Source organism: Ambystoma mexicanum, chromosome 14 (assembly GCF_040938575.1).
Source record: "Ambystoma mexicanum isolate Mex_15411 chromosome 14, UKY_AmexF1_1, whole genome shotgun sequence".
Classification (NCBI taxonomy): Eukaryota; Metazoa; Chordata; class Amphibia; order Caudata; family Ambystomatidae; genus Ambystoma; species Ambystoma mexicanum.
The window spans coordinates 169,464,226-169,482,122 of NC_090940.1; the positions used below are offsets into that span (position 1 = coordinate 169,464,226).

At 45.9% G+C, this 17,897-nt stretch overlaps 1 protein-coding gene across 1 annotated transcript in view; it reads left to right on the forward strand.

Annotated features, from left to right (window-relative positions):
* GANC (glucosidase alpha, neutral C) overlaps positions 1-17,897 on the forward strand; it is a 730,404-nt gene that overhangs the window by 257,426 nt on the left and 455,081 nt on the right. The window contains 2 exon segments of the mRNA XM_069638822.1: positions 1,198-1,246; positions 1,377-1,443. Coding sequence (XP_069494923.1) covers positions 1,198-1,246; positions 1,377-1,443 — 116 coding nt within the window.

Below are 17,897 nucleotides of genomic sequence, written 5' to 3' on the forward strand. Positions count from 1 at the left end.
CACTTGGCGCCTCTGTCCGCTTCGTATGCGGCTTCTGTGGGTGTTTAGGATAGGAGCAATGTTCGTCGTTTGGTCCCTGTGTGGGCCGCCTTCTCGCTGGCTGCGGGCGCTCTCCAGGTTTCCCCTGGCGCTTTTGGCTGGTTTGTTGCTTTCTTGGGCCCTTTGTGTACCCCTTCGTGTGGTACTCGTCCTGAGCGGCGCGCCCCTCTTCTCTCTGTCCTGGAGTCTCCCCGGTTGGGTCTCCTTCTCTTGGGGGGTCCCGCCAATGATTGGTGCTTGCCCGCCTACTGGATTCTTTTGGCAGCGCAATGGGGGTCCCCCCCCTCCCTCTGCCCACACACGACCTGCCGGATGGCAGTGTCAGGGTGCGGGCTCTCCCGTGGTGAGACGTCTCCGCTCCCGCTGGTCTCTTCTTGCTGGCAGGGGCTCGCTCTCTTTCTGCTGCGCGAGCATCCCCGCAAGCGTGCCCCGCCGGTCTCGAGTACCGCGCGGGGGGTTCAGCTCTGTATGTTCGGCCTCAAGATTGGCGTTTTGGACGGGCTCGGCTGTTTTACTGCCGCTTCTTCCGGGGTCTGCTCACTTCAGGAGATAAGTTCTCCGGCTGCTGTCCACCAGGTTTCCGAACTCTACTGGGGCCGCGGCTCTGCTAAATGTAGTTCTTTTTTGTTGCGGCCTAGAGCTGGTAGACGGAGCTCCGCTCACGCTCATCTGCTCAGCTCGGCTGCCATTTTGGAAACTTTTTTTTTTCTTCTTTTTTAATAGGGAAATGTACCCCACCCCATATCCCTCTTCCTCACACCCAGGTCCTTACCTTTTCCCACCCCATACCTCTCCTCCATACACCCTACCTGCCCATCCCATCTCCTGCCCCCTCCTACATGTACATACATGTATTTCTGGGGCAAACTAAACAGGTCCAACTAAATGTCCTTTCTCAAACTGTGGTCAACAAAATTACCATATCCGTAGCCAATATCATCAGCACAAAAAACATCAACATACTGTTAAGAAGCCAAGAGCATAACCTCACAGAGGAAAACAACACATTATTATTGAAACCAGCCACATAGTCCCATAGCAGTCACCTAGATTTACCATAGTCGAAACCATCAGTGCTCCCAGAGTTCTCAAAGATCAACAGATTCATTCCCATGGTTAAGCTTTTGTTCAGTCATCTTTTCCTCTTTCTTTTGGCAGGAACAATGGATCAGTAAGCAGAGGTGATGCCTCTGGGGACCCCATGAAGGTAATATCTGGTGAACACAATCTGAACAAACACCTCACTGCATGTTGTCATTTACAAAAAGACATGCTTACTTTATTGGCATGAATGTATCCTTAAGACATATTATCAATGCACCATTTCATACTTATAGGACAGTCAAGAGGATTTTTGTCTATGGAAAGAGAGATTTGGTGATGCTGTGGATGTCAAAGCCAACGGTAAGACACATTTTAACAAGCCTTTAAACAATACTGATTTTTGTGTCACCTGCATATCATGCTAAAATACTTATTTGGCCTTATGCAGTTTTCAAGAATCTTAGTGCTCTCAAAAGTATATGCATGTGAGGGTTTATTTTCGTTTCAGTATTTTCCTTCTAGCATCCTGGTATTTCCTTGGAATAGCTGTTCTTCTGGAAACTAGAGTACTCTGCTAACCTTTGTTGAAGCATGGGAGGTGCAATGCTCTGAATCAACAATTCAGTAGTAAACTAACACCTTTTGCTTTGAGGTGAGAATTCTGTTCAGTGGATGAGATGAGTAGATAACCTGCAGAATGTGAAATGACAATACATTGTAAATGTTTGAGCATAGATTCCGCTTTAAAACATGATCTCATTATCTGTAAAGAGCATAAATTAGATAGAAACATGGACCCTTCCACCGCTAACCAATCAATACAATAGATGTTCATGATTAGGGGCCTGTTGAGCAATACCAGTTTGTATGAAAGGCAGGTGCTATGTGCATCTGATTTATCAGCCTGTTATTGTAATGTCCTCTGCTCCTTCTGAGACCAGAGGTACTTGGCTGGGAGGTCCTAACTGTTGCCACTTTATTACAAGCCCAATGGATGACACATTCTCATCCCCATCATTTGGCTATGAAATGTATCCTTATATAATTTTCTTGAACTGGTCTCTCTTGCCCTCTGACAGGCAAGGAGATAGAATCAATTGACCAGCCAGTCCAAGCTTCTCTCTTAAACCAGGTTTTATGTAGGATACATGTACAAAGGCTGTCCAAAACAAAAAACAAAATAGGACTTTCCAACTAAAATAATCAGGAGTGATACTCTCTCCAGGTCCTGTGCAGTGCCTTGGTAACTTAATGGAGGGAACAATCAGTGAAAATAAAGTGCTAAACCCAAAGTCTCAGATAAGCCACAGAATTGGTTTCCTCATTCCTCTGTTGCGGGTTTCTCTGTGGTTTTAGAATTTTCCACTCCGTTCTTCTTAAAATTCCCAGGTTGGTCTGTCCCCATTCTGCCGGTTTCATTGGGTCCCATTCCGGAGGGAGAGGTAAAGCTGGTGTTTCTGCACTAAGCAACCATCATGCTCTCTTTCAGGTATTTCTGCTTTTTGTGGTTCGGTGGGTCCACTGGTGTCTAACACAACCAAGGAAGAGTGCCATCTTGTCTCCTTAGAGGCTCAGCCCATGGACCTACCTATTCCATCGTGGCCTTTGTCTCTTCCATTTCCTCTGTGAACCTCACTTATGCTGCCTTGCTCCCTGACTTGTTTTCGTGTACCTCCTGCTGCCTCTTAACACTGGGATATGCCATGCCCAGCCTGCCTGAACATTCCTGGTTTCGGGTGCTCCAGTTCATCTTCCTTCTACGAATCTTTTTCAACCTCCTTCTTATTCTGCTCAACTATCTGCTACTCACTTACTCACGTCTACCACTTCTGGGTATTTTCCTGCCTTCTACTTCTCTTCTACAACCACCTCCTTCTCCCTCTTTCATCTCCAGTCTACTCACCAAACCCTCTTTGCCAGTGTTTGAAATCCTCCTCACTTTCTGCGCCTCTTGATAATCTTCAACCTCCTGATATTCACCCACTTATTCCTTCTTGCATACACCTAATTTCCTCCATACGATCGTTGACTATGTCTAGGTCTACTCTAACAACCAGTTTCAGGCTATCAACAATCTCCTCTTCTCCACTATCCTCCTGACAGCCTTCACACCGCTTCTTACTGTCTTCACAACCTTCTTTCCAACTAACAGAATCCATCTCCTGATATTCTACAACCTCCTTCATCTTCTCCTGGACCACTTCTTTGTTCTTCCCACCCTCCTCCTCACTATCAATAGTATTTTCCTCATGCTCTTCACCAATCTCCTCCTTGCTATTGCAAACCTCCTCCTTTCTGTCAACCACCTCTTCCTTATTATGTTTAACCTTCGCCTTACTTTTCCCAACCCCTTTTTCACTACTTTCCAAATCCAAAGTTCTTCTGCAGCCTCCCAGGTCTTTATTCTGATTCTGTCCCTCCTGATGTGGCCCCATCCAGCCACGTTGGTGTCCCTACCAGTCTACTCTATTTAGTCATATCCTACCTGGTCTTCTCATCACGCAGCCTCCAGAACCTCTGCCTCCTGGTTCTTTATCCATCGCCAGTTCTCCCTTGCCTGGCCTAAGGCAGCCTCCTGGATGCTTCTCTCCCACTCCTCTGTATACTCTTTGGATTTGTACATAAAACTCTTGTGTCTGTTTGGTTATGTTAATTAATGACAAACAAAGTGAAATCAAGTTGTATTCTAAATACTAGCCAATATCTGAGACAGAACTCTCTAAAGCTCCAGCCCAAGTTCCCTACTGTCCAAGTCCCAAAGTTCCTGAAATGTAATGTCTAGCTTGCCTCTGTATTTCATTTTAGGTTTCTTGACTGATGGTCACCTTCTTACGCTCTTGAAGATCATTGCAACACATGCCTACCAGCAAGAATGTATTATACCTCCTTCGCTTTAGGGTATACCCAACATTATTACAAATGAAATTCCTCCCCCAGTCTACGTGCTTGCCAGACTAAATTTATTGTCACCCATAAACCAAAGGTCACCCACATGATCTTGAGCCAACAACAGGCCTGTTATGTCCTTAGTACCCATTTGTTGCAGGCTCCTGCCAGGGTCTGGGTTATAGCCCCCAACTGTCTAGCACCATGTCTTCCCCTACTGGCAATCACTGGATGCTGTTAAGATCTGGGCTCATGTTTCAAGCAGGCCAGGAACAAATGTTCTCTCCTTGATAGCCTCTGTTCTTGGCCTGTATCTGGCCTCTCATCTCCATCAGACTCTTAAGTGTGATCCCCTTGTTTCCGGACTTATGTCTGAAACTGAGATATAGCCCTCATTAAGGTATGGCTCCTAGCTTTCTCTCTCTCATCCTATTGAAGCAGCTCTCCAGATGCCTGTTCCAGCTCCCTCAAAGTTGGATTCCCTCTGTCTCATTTGGCACTGTTCAGACTGTCTTGAATTTCCCAGTAATGCACCAGATTTTTTAGGCCATGTATCTATTAACTGTGCATCCCAGGATTGAGGGGCTCTTCCTTGTGTTGCCTCGCCGCTGAACTTTCCGCTTCCCCTTGTATAGAGGCAGATGACAACATCTCTAGTGCCCACCACCTCACCTCTGTCATACTGGAGGAAAAGCAGGAAGTCCATGTGCATGACGACAGGTATTATCCCAATACTGCATGGAAGATATGAGAGACGTTATGCACTTAGGCAACCGTTTCGAGTATACCCTCACACTGATGTGGTGGAAGCATGTCTGCATACACTATTGGACATAGAAGAGCTATAAGCAAAGTTTAACAAGTGCAAAGGAACGCCATGAAGAAAAGATACAAACACACACTGAAACGATATGCAAATACTTAAAGAATAACGATATAATTGAAGTAACAAAGTAATCGAATATAAAGAGATGAAAAAATCATATATGCTGAGATGAGTGAGATGAAACCCAGTAAATGTACATATGCAGAAATGCAAGGTAGATGAGATATATATAGAAGCTTACTGCAGAAGAAACCATAACGCGAGTAAAGCGGCCATGATGAAAAGATGGACGACGGCATTGTGTTAAATCTACCTCAGAGACAGACCAGTGCTGCAGAGCTGAAAGGAGCTGGAAAACAGCTTTGTGGGAGGAACAAAGAATATGTGTTTGGCTGGGATTAAAGGATGACACATCAAGAAATAATTGCAGGGTACAAAGGGAGTCAACGAGGATGAGGCATGTATGAAGGACATATTTCTCTTTGATTAAGCAGAGGCAAAAACATTTGCAAGTGCTGAGTATTGAACAATCAATGATGAAGAAAGCATATGTCAGACGGAGCAACCAAGCCCCCAGGGACCAAGAGGAGTAATAGCACCCAGTTTAATTCAATAAAATAGCATTAAATAAAATTATGAAATGGACAAATTCGTGGTCTCCTATCACATGGTGCAAGACCAGAAGACAAGGCCTATTCATGAGTGCTCCAGACGTAGATAGTAGTGTACCCATACTCCCTTAAAAGTCCAGAGAAGAAAACAGTCAGCAAGGTCACCTACAATGAAGAAGACTTGGTTTAGGGTGTAACTGATGAGAGATGGTAGCCTAATTGGAAGGAGTGGGCAGTGGTCTGATGTTGTTCCCCGCCCCTGGGTTCCGTTTTGCTTACGTGCTGCTAACGAGCTGAATGTGCAAGGTTGGAAGAGAATGCCAACCAATCATAAGGGGCTATATAGCAGTGTACTATACAATGTTGCAGAAGCCAATACGCCGTTATTATTCTGCTATAATCTGTATTATACGTATTTAGAGGTAGTTCAAGGCTGCCAACCAGATAAGGGACTGTCAATGATGTTATTAACACTTATGCATACTATAGGTATATGTGTTGCCCTCACCAATCCCTCCTCTCGATAGTTTTTACGGTTTGCCATGTAGGACGACGTCATAGCTGACGTACATCGAAGTGTAAAGTCTTTGTGTAATCGAAATGTATTTGAGAGTGAGTGAGCGAGCTGCACTTTGTATGGTCGCCAGATTTCCCTACTCTATTTGAGCTGACAATAAAGTAGGACTTTGCCATATTCTTTGAGTCTACCCGGTTATGTGGGCCTGAGATTGTTTATTGGTAATTGTCATGACCCACAGAACGTGCCCCTTCTGGACTTCCTGGTCCTTATCGCGACGGGGCCTGTATTAATTGTTTCTTCCAACATGGCCGTATCACATGACACGCCTCGCACCAGCCTTCACGGCGGACGTTGTACGTCCCATAAATGTGCCACGCCCCTGCGGCCCCACGCATCTCAATGCTATTGCGAAGTAGCGACCGGACGTGTGCTCCGTAGCTCGCGGTATTGTATCCGTGCTTATTCCTGCTTACCCCATCCGAGTCCCTTTCCTTCCTTTCTTGGTTCCTGGACTTGTGTGCTTCTTGCGCACCCTGTTACTTTCCCGGACTCCTGGATCCCTGCATCCCGGAACCTTGAACGCACGCTGGAGTCGGAAGAGACTCGTGCAGCCTTATTCAAGACACGATCAGTTCGCAAGAAGGCATCGACCAAGAAGTCCAGCAAAGATCAAACTCAGGTGAGAAGGGGGGCACTCCTTGACAGTTTGAGACGCCACCCGACCGAACTCGATATGGACATGGAAGCGTCTGTCCAGGATTTGATGCGTGGCATGCAAGAGCTATCAAAGGTGCAGAATCTAAAGGCGGAAAACGCCGCTCTCAAACAATTAGTTCTATCCCGTGATTCTGCCACAAAAGAAAGTGTATTGCTGGGCGGCATAGTGGACAAATACGATGGCTCAGCAAAAACCCTTCGTGGATTCCTGGATTCATGTTTGGTCCACTTTACTTTTAAGCTCTATTACTTTTCAACTCCCAGGGCTAAGGTGGGGTTCATAATTTCCCACCTTTCAGGAAATGCCTTGACCTGGGCCACGCCCCTCGTTAATTCCGGCGATACTCTTCTGGATGACTATGGTGGCTTCATACAAGCCCTTAAAACCATGTTTGACCGTCCAGAGCAGGCCTATAGTGCCCAGGAACGCCTGTTAGACTTCCAGCAAGGATCCCAGGATATGCTCACCTATGTTACCCGATTCCAGCAATTAGTCAAGGAAGCTGATTGGTCCCCGGAGGCGAGTTTTACCCTTTACAGGAGAGGACTGAATGAGGAGATTAAGGATGAGTTGGCCAGAGTGGCTCGCCCAAACTGATTTCAGGCAATAATGGACCTTGCCTTGCAAATAGATTTCTGTATCCAGGAAAGGAAGGCAGAGAAGAAGAAATCTAGAACTAATCCTCCGAAGCTGTCTTTCGAGAATACCACCAAGACGGACACAAACCCAGGCTCAGTCTCTGAACCTGAACCCATGCAGATAGGAGCCTTCCGTCGACCTATATCCCCGCAAGAAAGAATGAGAAGGATTCATACGGGGTTGTGCATGTATTGTGCCTCAGACAAACACTTGGTTAGGGAGTGTCCTCTAGCCCCTCCTCGGCGTTCGGGACACGCCAGCTCCCGATCCTAAATGGAGCAGAGCTTCGGGAGAGAGATGTTTGCTCTGCATCAATTCCATCCTTGAACTCTCCTGGACAAAAGAATTTGGTGATACTACAGGCCTTCCTGTCGCCCTCCAAGAATAAGACCTACCCCATTCTGGCCTTGGTGGACTGCGGAGCTATGGGAATCTTCATTGATCAAGACTGGGTTGTTAGTCATCATATTCCGTACGAGACACGAAGCACCATGCAGCCGGTGGAAGCAATCGACGGAAGACCCCTCTCTTCAGGACCCATAAGCCTGCAGACAAAAGAGATCCAATTTTCCATAAACTAACACCAAGAACGGATTACATTCAACATCATTAAGTCAGCCCATTACCCCATGGTATTGGGTATGCCCTGGTTACAAAAGCACATTCCGTATATCAATTGGACAGCAGGATCACTATTCCTAGGCTCAGAGTTTTGCATGTCCCACTGTCTATCCCTGGATCCCTCCTCAACACCTCCTAAAGAACCACTAAGAGACCAGAAAACACCACTCATGGTTTCCAATATCATACAAGTCCCAGAGGCCTATCAGGGATATGCTGATGTATTTTCAACTGCCATAGTCCAGGCCTTACCCCTTCACAGACCTGAAGACTGTGCCATAGATACAGATCCCTCAGCAGATTCCCTTCGGCAGAATGTTCATTCTTTCTGAACCTGAGAAAAAGGCCCTCTGAGAATACCTGGACACCAATCTTGAAAACGGCACCATAAGACCCTCAAAATCTCCAGCGGGTGCTTCGTTGTTCTTCGTTCCCAAGAAGGACACCAAGGAACTCAGACCTTGCCTCGACTATCGTGGCTTAAATCAATTCACCCTCAAAGATCGGTACCCACTGCCCCTGATCTCGGATATCCTGGAAGCTGTGAGAGGCGCCGTAATGTTCACGAGGCTGGATCTCCGGGGTGCCTACCATTTAATCCGTGTCCGGGAAGGAGACAAATGGAAAACAGCCTTTAGAACACCATTTGGTCACTATGAATATCTAGTCATGCCCTTTGGACTAGCTAATGCCCCCGGAGTTTTTCAACGTTTTAGGGATAGGGTGTTTTCTGACATGTTATTCCTCTTCGTCATTGTCTATCTGGATGACCTATTGATCTTTTCCAAGGATCCTCTAAAGCATGAAGAACATGTAAAGGCAGTATTACAACGACTCTGTGAACACAAACTTTTAGCCAAACCCGAAAAATGCTTGTTTCACGTTACTTCTGTTCACTACCTAGGATTCACCCTTAGCCCAGAAGGAATTGGTATGGACCCTTCAAAGGTAAAAGCCATACTGGTTTGGCCCGCTCCCACATCTGTGAAACAAGTTCAATCCTTCCTGGGGCTTGCCAACTTCTACTGGAAGTTCATATCTACCTTTTCCGAGATCGTTCAGCCGATCGTTGCTCTCTTGAAGAAAGACACCCCCTTTATCTGGTCTACACCGCAAGATAAAGCATTCCAACGATTGAAGACAGAGTTCACGCAAGCCCCCATCCTGGCCCAACCCGACATAAATCACCCATTCCTAGTGGAAACCGATGCCTCTAACTATGCCATAGGAGCGGTCTTGAAACAGGTACTTGAGGATAAACTGGAACACCCCATTGCTTACCTCTCACGAACCCTGACTCCCAGTGAGACACACTATTCCGTCCTGGAAAAGGAACTGTTAGCCATTCGTCAAGCCTTCACTGAATGGCGACATCTACTTCTGGGTGCTAGATATCCAGTTCAGGTCCGCACGGACCATCGGAATCTTCAAATTCTACAGTCGTTGGAGTGCAGGAACAGTCGTCAGGCGCGTTGGGCCTACTTCTTTGCCCAGTACCAATACCAAATCACTCATGTTCCCGGATCACAAAACATGATTGCTGACGCCTTATCTCGACGTCCTGACTATGTAACCACTGAAGACAAGGCCTATCCTAAGATGTTTCCCCACACGATCTTTGTAGCTCAAGCAGTCAACCTCCTGGAAGAAATCCGAGTGCAAACCCAATCCTCTGACCTCTGGAAGGATATTTCAAGGAAGAATCCATGGAACCTAAGAGTTAAAGAAGGATATTTATTCAAGGACAATGCACTGGTCATTCCTACACAGAAATTACAACAAAGAATGATAAACCTCTGCCATGATACCCTTCACTCCGGACATCGTGGCACAACTAACACCCTCCGTCTTATACAAAGACAGTTTTGGTGGCCTGGAATGAAGACCGATGTACAACAATACATCAAAGCTTGTGCTGTCTGCAGTCAAAACAAACATGACAACAAGAGACCGGCGGGTCTTCTACTACAACCTACACTGCCAACAAGACCATGGGCATTCATTGCTACAGACTTCATTGTGGAATTACCACCTTCCCGAGGATACACAACCATCATGGTAACCATAGACTTGTTCACTCATATGGCTCATTTGACACCCCTGTGTAAGCTGCCATCCTCGTCCGAGCTTGCTGGAATCTTCCTGGAACACATATTTCGTTTACATGGACTTCCTTCCAAGATCATATGTGATTGAGGACCTCAATACGTCTCTCAATTCTGGAAACATCTCTGTCGCATTTTGGGAATCCAACGTGCCCTTTCCTCTGGTTATCATCCCCAAACCAGTGGGGCCACCGAACGTGCTAATCATACCCTGGAATAGTATCTTCGATGTTTCGCCACCAAGGTTCAAGATGACTGGTCGCTCCTGATACCCGTGGCTGAATTCGCATGCAACAATTCCGACCATTCAGCACTTAAGACCAGTCCTTTTTTTTGTAGCCAAGGTTTCCATCCATCGGTTCTACCCTCTCTTCTCCCTCATCCTACACCAGTACCTACCATCGACTCCTGGATAGAAACCCTCATCAACGTTCACCAGGAGGCCAAAGAAAACCTAGAGAGGGCCAGAACACAGACTAAGAGGTATGCGGATTTAAAAAGGAGACCAGGTCCTTCTTATGCTATCGGTGATAAAGTCTGGTTATCTTCGAAATTACTACCCCTGGCATCTACAGCCAAACAAGTTGGCCCATCGGTACTATGGTCCATTTCCCATCAAGGAAATTATCAATCCAGTTTCATACCGGTTTAGACTACCAGACTATTGGAAGAGAATTCACCCAGTATTCCACACATCCTTATTAAAACCCTACAACAAATCCTCCCGGAAATCCTGCCGACCTCCTCCTCTACTGGTCGACAACCAATTGGAGTATGAAGTATCCCAAATATGTGATTCCAGGTATAAACGGGGTCAGATTCAATACCTGGTTGAATGGAAAGGATATCCTCCTAGTGAAAGAACCTGGGAACCACTTCCTAATCTCAAGGCCCCTCGACTACTCAGAAGATTTCACCTTATACACCCGGGCAAACCTGGTGGAACAGGGTTTCAGAGGAGGCATGCTGTTATGACCCACAGAACGCGCCCCTTCTGGACTTCCTTGTCCTTATCGCGACGGGGCCTGTATTCATTGTTTCTTCCAACATGGCCGTATCACATGACACGCCTCGCACCAGCCTTCACGGCGGATGTTGTACGTCCCATAAATGTGCCACGCCCCCGTGGCCCCACGCGTCTCAATGCTATTGTGAAGTATCGACCAGACGTGTGCTCCGTAGCTCCCGGTATTGTATCTGTGCTTATTCCTGCTTACCCCATCCTAGTCCCTTTCCTTCCTTTCTTGGTTCCTGGACTCGTGTGCTTCTTGCGCACCCTGTTAATTTCCCGGACTCCTGGAACCCTGCATCCAGGAACCTTGAACGCACGCTGGAGTCGGAAGAGACTCGTGCAGCCTTATTCAAGACTCGATCAGTTCGCAAGAAGGCATCGACCAAGAAGTCCAGCAAAGATCGAACTCAGGTGAGAAGGGGGGAACTCCTTGACAGTAATTCCATCTGGCACTTGGAACGCTTTAGGTGGCACTGCACACCCTCATAATTTTTAGCAGGTTTTTTGGTTCTCCCTCCTCTCCATGCTCAGTAATTGCTTGGTTATCTATGAGGACAGAGACTGAGGGATTAAATACATCCACCACCATGTTGGTGTGAGGCAGAACCATCATGGCATCTGCACATCTTTGCACCTCATCCCCATTCACTGCCTGCAAACTACTCCCTTCAGACTGCATGTAAGAATGCAGTATGAGATTTTGCTAAGCATTCAGCTATCTAGGACCTGCGGTGAGGGTTTATTTAATAGCACGGTCAGGCTTTTGAACTGCTTGTGTAGTGTTCTATTTGAACTCTGCTCCCAATGATGCCCTGCAGTAACAGCAGTGCTCCATGCACTTGGCAGAAGTGTATACCCCCCCTCACAGTGCCCCAAACCTTAATCAGCAGTGTTATCCTTTTACGTACTAGGATGGGAAAGTGGGACAGACTCTGAGGAGTCCTCTGTGTATCACCTCCCGGGTTTGCAGTCCTGGTCCTCCCCAACCAGATTGCTATAGTGGCCTTTTCCGATCGCCCACAAACAAGCCCCAACACCTTATGCTCCCGTAGCTACTTTTTGGAAAATATTCACAAAATATGCTTACTCTGTGATTCAACATAGACTCTCAGTGGTCATGAGTACTGCAAGAAAGAGAAAACAATCTTAGCATCTTTCCTTTATGAGCACTGTCCATTAAATAAAAACCAGTACTCCCCAACAGGAGATTACATTCATTTGTTTACTGGTAATTTCTTACTTAATGGTCACTTCAGACAGTCAAATCCACTGTTCTTATTCTTCACTCATATGTTTCCCTTATCTCGAGTAAGGATAGGCCCATCTTGCAAACGAACATGTTATGATGAAAACTAGTTTCAAAACACCAGGACTGAAATGAATCCCAATGATTATCAAAAAGCCCCTTAAAGGGGTTGGCCAACAGGATTGCCAAACTCCTGATGCTAAAGGCCTGTTCTTCAACCTCTCATCTGATAAACTGATGTCAAGCACAGACTTGATTGTCAGAAAGTCAAATCTGCATACACAAAGATCACTTTGGAGTAGTCGATTCGAGATCTTTTAACAATTTTCTCAAAATGAAGGGCAACCTCATCATGGGACAAATAAACCACCATGAGATCTTGCACCTACTTTTCGTCATTTTTCCAGAACTTGGAAATGAAGTTAAAGGAAATGAGATGACTCATAGGGTGCTGGAAGAAAAGGGCATTAAGTGCCTACTATGACGAATCTGGACAAATCGTCCCTTCTCCCCAGAGGGGCGGGAGCCACCCCCTTTTAGGTTAGGGGAGTGAGCCTGCTCAGCAAGACCCTCCGAAGGGTCTGGACAAGTCGGACCTCACTGGAATGACTCTCCTCTTGTGGAAAAAGACTCCCAATCCTGTGCAGCACTTTTCGGAACACATTATCCGCCTGCATGGTAATTGGAAAGATTGTTGTTACTTCTGTTTTGGATTGACCGAATAATGCCATTTCTTCAAACCTTTTGGCTTCAGGTAATGCTGGATCTTGCCTGAACTCCACAGTCAAAGTGGAACGACACACCCCCTTTGTTTCTGATGACGTGCATGAAACCACAAGGAACTTTGAGTCAAAGAGGAATAACCCTATGCAGAGGTGATCCTCTGATGGAGAGATGTCCTTCGAGGAGTCGGAGGGGGGGGGCAGAGCCACGCTAGAACGCAGAGACGGCGGCAGCAGGGAGATGGATTGAAACACTCAAAAGACGCCAAAGGCTGGCGTCCGGACCGACTGAGAAGCCAAGGTTGGAAAGGAGATGGAGACGATAAAGCAACTTTCTTGCCTGGTGGTGTGAACACATGCAAGCCATGGTGGGCCTGGGGCCCATTAACCGTCCCCAACACCAGACTGCAGCGTGGAGCCCGGAATCCCAAGCTCCGCACGAGAAGGTATTAGCTGCCAAGCAGCGTAAGGGAAGCGAGTGCTCCCAAAGAGGTAACGCCATTGAGCGGGGTGAATAGAGGCATTTGAGGCTGGGAAAGCCCCCAAGGTTACAGGCGCATTAAGAAACGGAGGGGGCACACACCCTACGTACGTCAATTTGAAGCCAGAGTATTAGAGGTTCAGAGGGCTTCGGCGAGCCCTGAGAAACCAAGAGACTTTAACAGTTGAGGATGGGAAAGCCACCAGGGTTATCGGAACGGACAGACTCCTACCAGAGGACTTTGGGAAGTCCAAGAGCTACAAAATATCATGAACTGGAGGGAGAGAACCTGGAGGGTTCCAGTGTTTACGGATCAAACAAAAACACTGTCTGTAGCCAAGACAATATTGGTGCAATTATTTTAGGAAAACCTTTTCTACCTGGAGAGAGGACATTGTAAAGAACTGAGATTTGTCATACAGAACCCACATAGAGGTTGTGAACTATATTTTGTGAAAATTGATGAACTTTTAAAGCCTATGGAAAAGAGATCCAAGTGATTGAGCCAGTCAGACGCCAAGAACAGAGGTTATTGGTCCGGCCTCCTTCTTTTTCTTTAGTTTTCCTAAGTGGTAGGGCCAGTTAGCTGAATCGGATTTGGACTTCCGTAAATACGTTACTGCCACTTTCCCAAACAGTCAAATTATGTTATATGGCGGAATTACTGCCGGCGGAATTACTGAGCAGTAGATCTGCCAGTTTTCTGGCAAAACATGTTGGATTCATGGCAGATTCATCTCCAGCTTGTTGCTGGAGGTAAATCCTCCACTTTACCTTAAATAATCTGCAGATTTACCACACAGTGATTCCTCTGCCAGTAACTCCGCCAAAGATCCCCCTGGAGTCCTATGGACTCCAAAAATTAGGAATTACCAAAATGTGTTAGCCTGTGGTAACTCCACTGGGCTAAGTGGCAGTAACGGTAATTGAGTTTGGCAGTATTTTGGCAGATTTACTGCGGAATAGCACTAAAATCTCAATGAGGCCTGTGATGAATCGGAGGATGTCGTCCTTTCTTCCCTAGTGGAAAACCTTTCCCAAGGGACCTGGGCGGTGCATCCACAGTACAATGGTCCACCTGGGGGTGGTGCACCGAGGGAGGATCACATGGGGGAGGAATCCCCCTGTGGGATTGGGTATGATCATCACCAGAGAATGCAGTATCACCGCACTTAACTATGTCCAACCGCTTTTCCAAATCCTCCAGTCCCCAACCTGGACAGAGCTAATATATATTGCTGTCAAGTAAGCCAAACTAAACTTCATGACAACACTGAAAAACAGATAATACAAAGTATTGTGCATGTAGCTTTAAGGCTAGTACTGAGACAAAGAAGATGGCCAGGAGTACGAGTATCACTTGCGAGAAATAGAGCGGGTGGTCTAGTTTCCAAAGGACAGTGATTGACTCTAAGGAATACATCAGTCCAACGCAGGAGTTCCAATGGAGTTCAAGCTCAAGCAGATATGCAAGAGAGAAATGTGAGAGATAGAGCCGCCCACCCCCCCCGACCCTCACGAAGAGGAATAGCGGGAACAGTACACAGTCTCAAGACGAACCGCAACTTAAGATAAGAAGAAGTCTAGGGGAAAGGAGCACAACCCTAGCATTTGGAATCTTGTCTTGCATTTTGGGACATTATTTTGCATCACTTCTTTATACAAGCCAAACTGGGAACCTTTCTGTTGTTGGTAAGCACTATTTGCTTTGAGAAGAGACCATCCTTACACAGTTGTCTTAGATTATTAGTGTTAGGGAAGAGACAGAAGTAGATTTTTGGACACGGCAGTGACAGTCTTTTTAGTTTCGGACTTCCTGGCAATTTCATTAGCTTCTTTTGAGGCAGGGAAATCCCTCTTAGCTTTAGGGATAGAGAGGCATTTTTCCAACCGTCTATTTATTAATGTTAGTCTATGGGCTTCATAACTCCGGCGGTAGCCGTACCAGTAAAAACAGCAGGCCCCTGCGGTCCCTGAAGCCAGGCGCAGGAAAAAGTAACTCCTCATTCCCATTCGAGTCCCATAGGACTCAATGGCAATGGGGAGGACGGATACACCGGCACTGTGTGCAACAGTGCTGGCGCATCCGTCGAAGTCTGTGGGCGGGTGGGCATCCCGGCTGCAAACTTGTACATTGCTGGTCCAGTAACAACGGTGCCAGTAAACCTACCGGCACCGTTGTTACCGGACCAGCAATGATATAATGAGGCCCTATATCCAAAAACATGCCACCATTGTGTCCGAGCCTTACCTGTGTACCCTTAAAGGCCCAATGACTTATGTTACCGCCCTGCCCAAAGACTGATCCAAAAAGATCAGTCTGCTAGGTCTTTTGACTGGCCACCCTTTTATTTGTTGAAGTCCCGTAAACCACTTTCACTGGAAGGAGTAAGTGAAAAGAGTGTGAAATCCCTGCACCAATTACCGTTAATTAGACATTCAGGAGAAGTCACTCGCAGTTACTTTCTTTGAGTTGAAAAATGCTCCAGAGTAATTCCTAAACAATCCCATTGGCATTGTTTTTCAGGCCTCCTGGTTTTGCTGGGAAGACACTAAGTTGGAAAGTATCTAGGTACCAACAGAGAACATCAAGCACAACCAGAGCCACTAAAACTAACTTGGTGAAGTTGCTGAGTCCACAATTCTGCAGAGAATCTAGGAGCAAGGATTTACAATGAAGCTTAGCCAATTTACCACCAAATTCAAGCCACATTGTGCCTCTAGACCTACCTAGAGCTGTATTTGGGCTGCATCATTCCACTGTTGAAGAAGAACAAGGACATGAGAGTCCAACATCACATCCTAGGACACTGGGACAAATGTGGCTGATGACTTGGTCTTACTAGATCAAACACCAATTGGCTACAATGTTCCATTGATGCTCTGCCTAATTTTACGAAGGTCCATGACTTTGGAATTAACTTAGGCAAGTTTAAGATACTAACTTTTAATACCATCAGAAACAAAAAACTAAATTTCATTGGTATATGGATGACGTGGGATTACAGGCAGTTTTGAGTTGAAAACATTTAGGATTCCTAATCAGACATAGGCAGTTGAAGAACTAAGAGATATGAGCCCCACAATACTGGTCTTTGTGGCTCAAATGAAAAACTGAATCAGAAATATGGCATGTTTTCTATAGTTCCTATTTTGAAGAAGTACATGGCCAAGGCCACACCGGTCCAGTTATATGGAGCCGGATTAAAGAGAACTGACCTCCCCTGATTTAAAGTGGAAGGGAAACTGTGCCACGGGTCTTTATATCTGCCTACAGGTATCCCCATAGCAATTATCCATTTTGAGCTGGAATGAACGATGCAGGCAATAGTGGATTGGAGGAGCCTCGCTTTTGTATGGCAAATTACTAGACCCCATGGGGTCTTCTTTTTTGTGTGACCTGAGTAGGACGGCGATGGAAGGCTTATGCCCAGCTCTAAACAGGTGGTTTTCTGATTGCACAGGTTAACTAGAGAAAAACAATGCCGCAAAGAAGGATCTAGCAAGTAATCGGGTTGCAGTAAAAAAATTAAGTTGTCGTTACACGACTGGATGATTACCTGGTTTTTTATTTTATTTTATAAGTTGTTCTCCTACTCAGGTTGGAAGGAAAAGAGCTTAAATTAATCCCCTAGCTATTTGGTTAGATTTATAAAAGATAAGTGCCGATGTTGCTTCATGAGAATTACATTTATTTTGTTCACGACTTTAGAAGTCTTGAGCACTAGACAAAAACTGGTCCACTCGCCTGAAAGATATCGACTGTGTACATAGGAGGGTAAACCACAGACCTGTGAGCATGCATTTATAGAATGCTTCTGCCTGCAGCCCTTGAGAGAAACCTTTTTTGCGAGGTTTGCACTTGAAAACACAACTATTCAAACACAAGCCTCCTGGAGGCGACACTTAAGTATCTTTAACAATAGCTGCGTTTAGAGTTATAAAAAAGGAATTTGTAGAAATGGTCAACATTCAGAGCCTTCAGGGGGGTTTGGTTTTTAGGAAAATTGGTTCTCTACTTTTTTGGATTGATTTTCTTGTGAAGTGTATAATTTGATTGTGTTTTTAGATTCTGGTATGTATTGATTTATATTAAATTATGCATGTATATTTTTGTACTTGTGAAAGGTTTGTTTTAAACCAAGCAAAAGAAAAAGATGTGGCCCTAAAACTCATCTTGGCAAGTGTTTTGATGAGACCTAGAATGTGGAGTGGAACCAGCATTGAATTTGTTTTTAAGTGAGAAGGATGTGCTGTGATGTGTGTGTCTATGAACCTATGATGAGATGAAACGGCAAGTCATGCAGCTATAGGTGGATAAGGATGTCCATGTCATGCTATGGGGAGCGCCAGTCATTAAAGTTGTCCGGAGTCTAGGTGATAGCATGCAACCTGGGGGGTGGCGATGCTTAAAGGCACATCCTTGC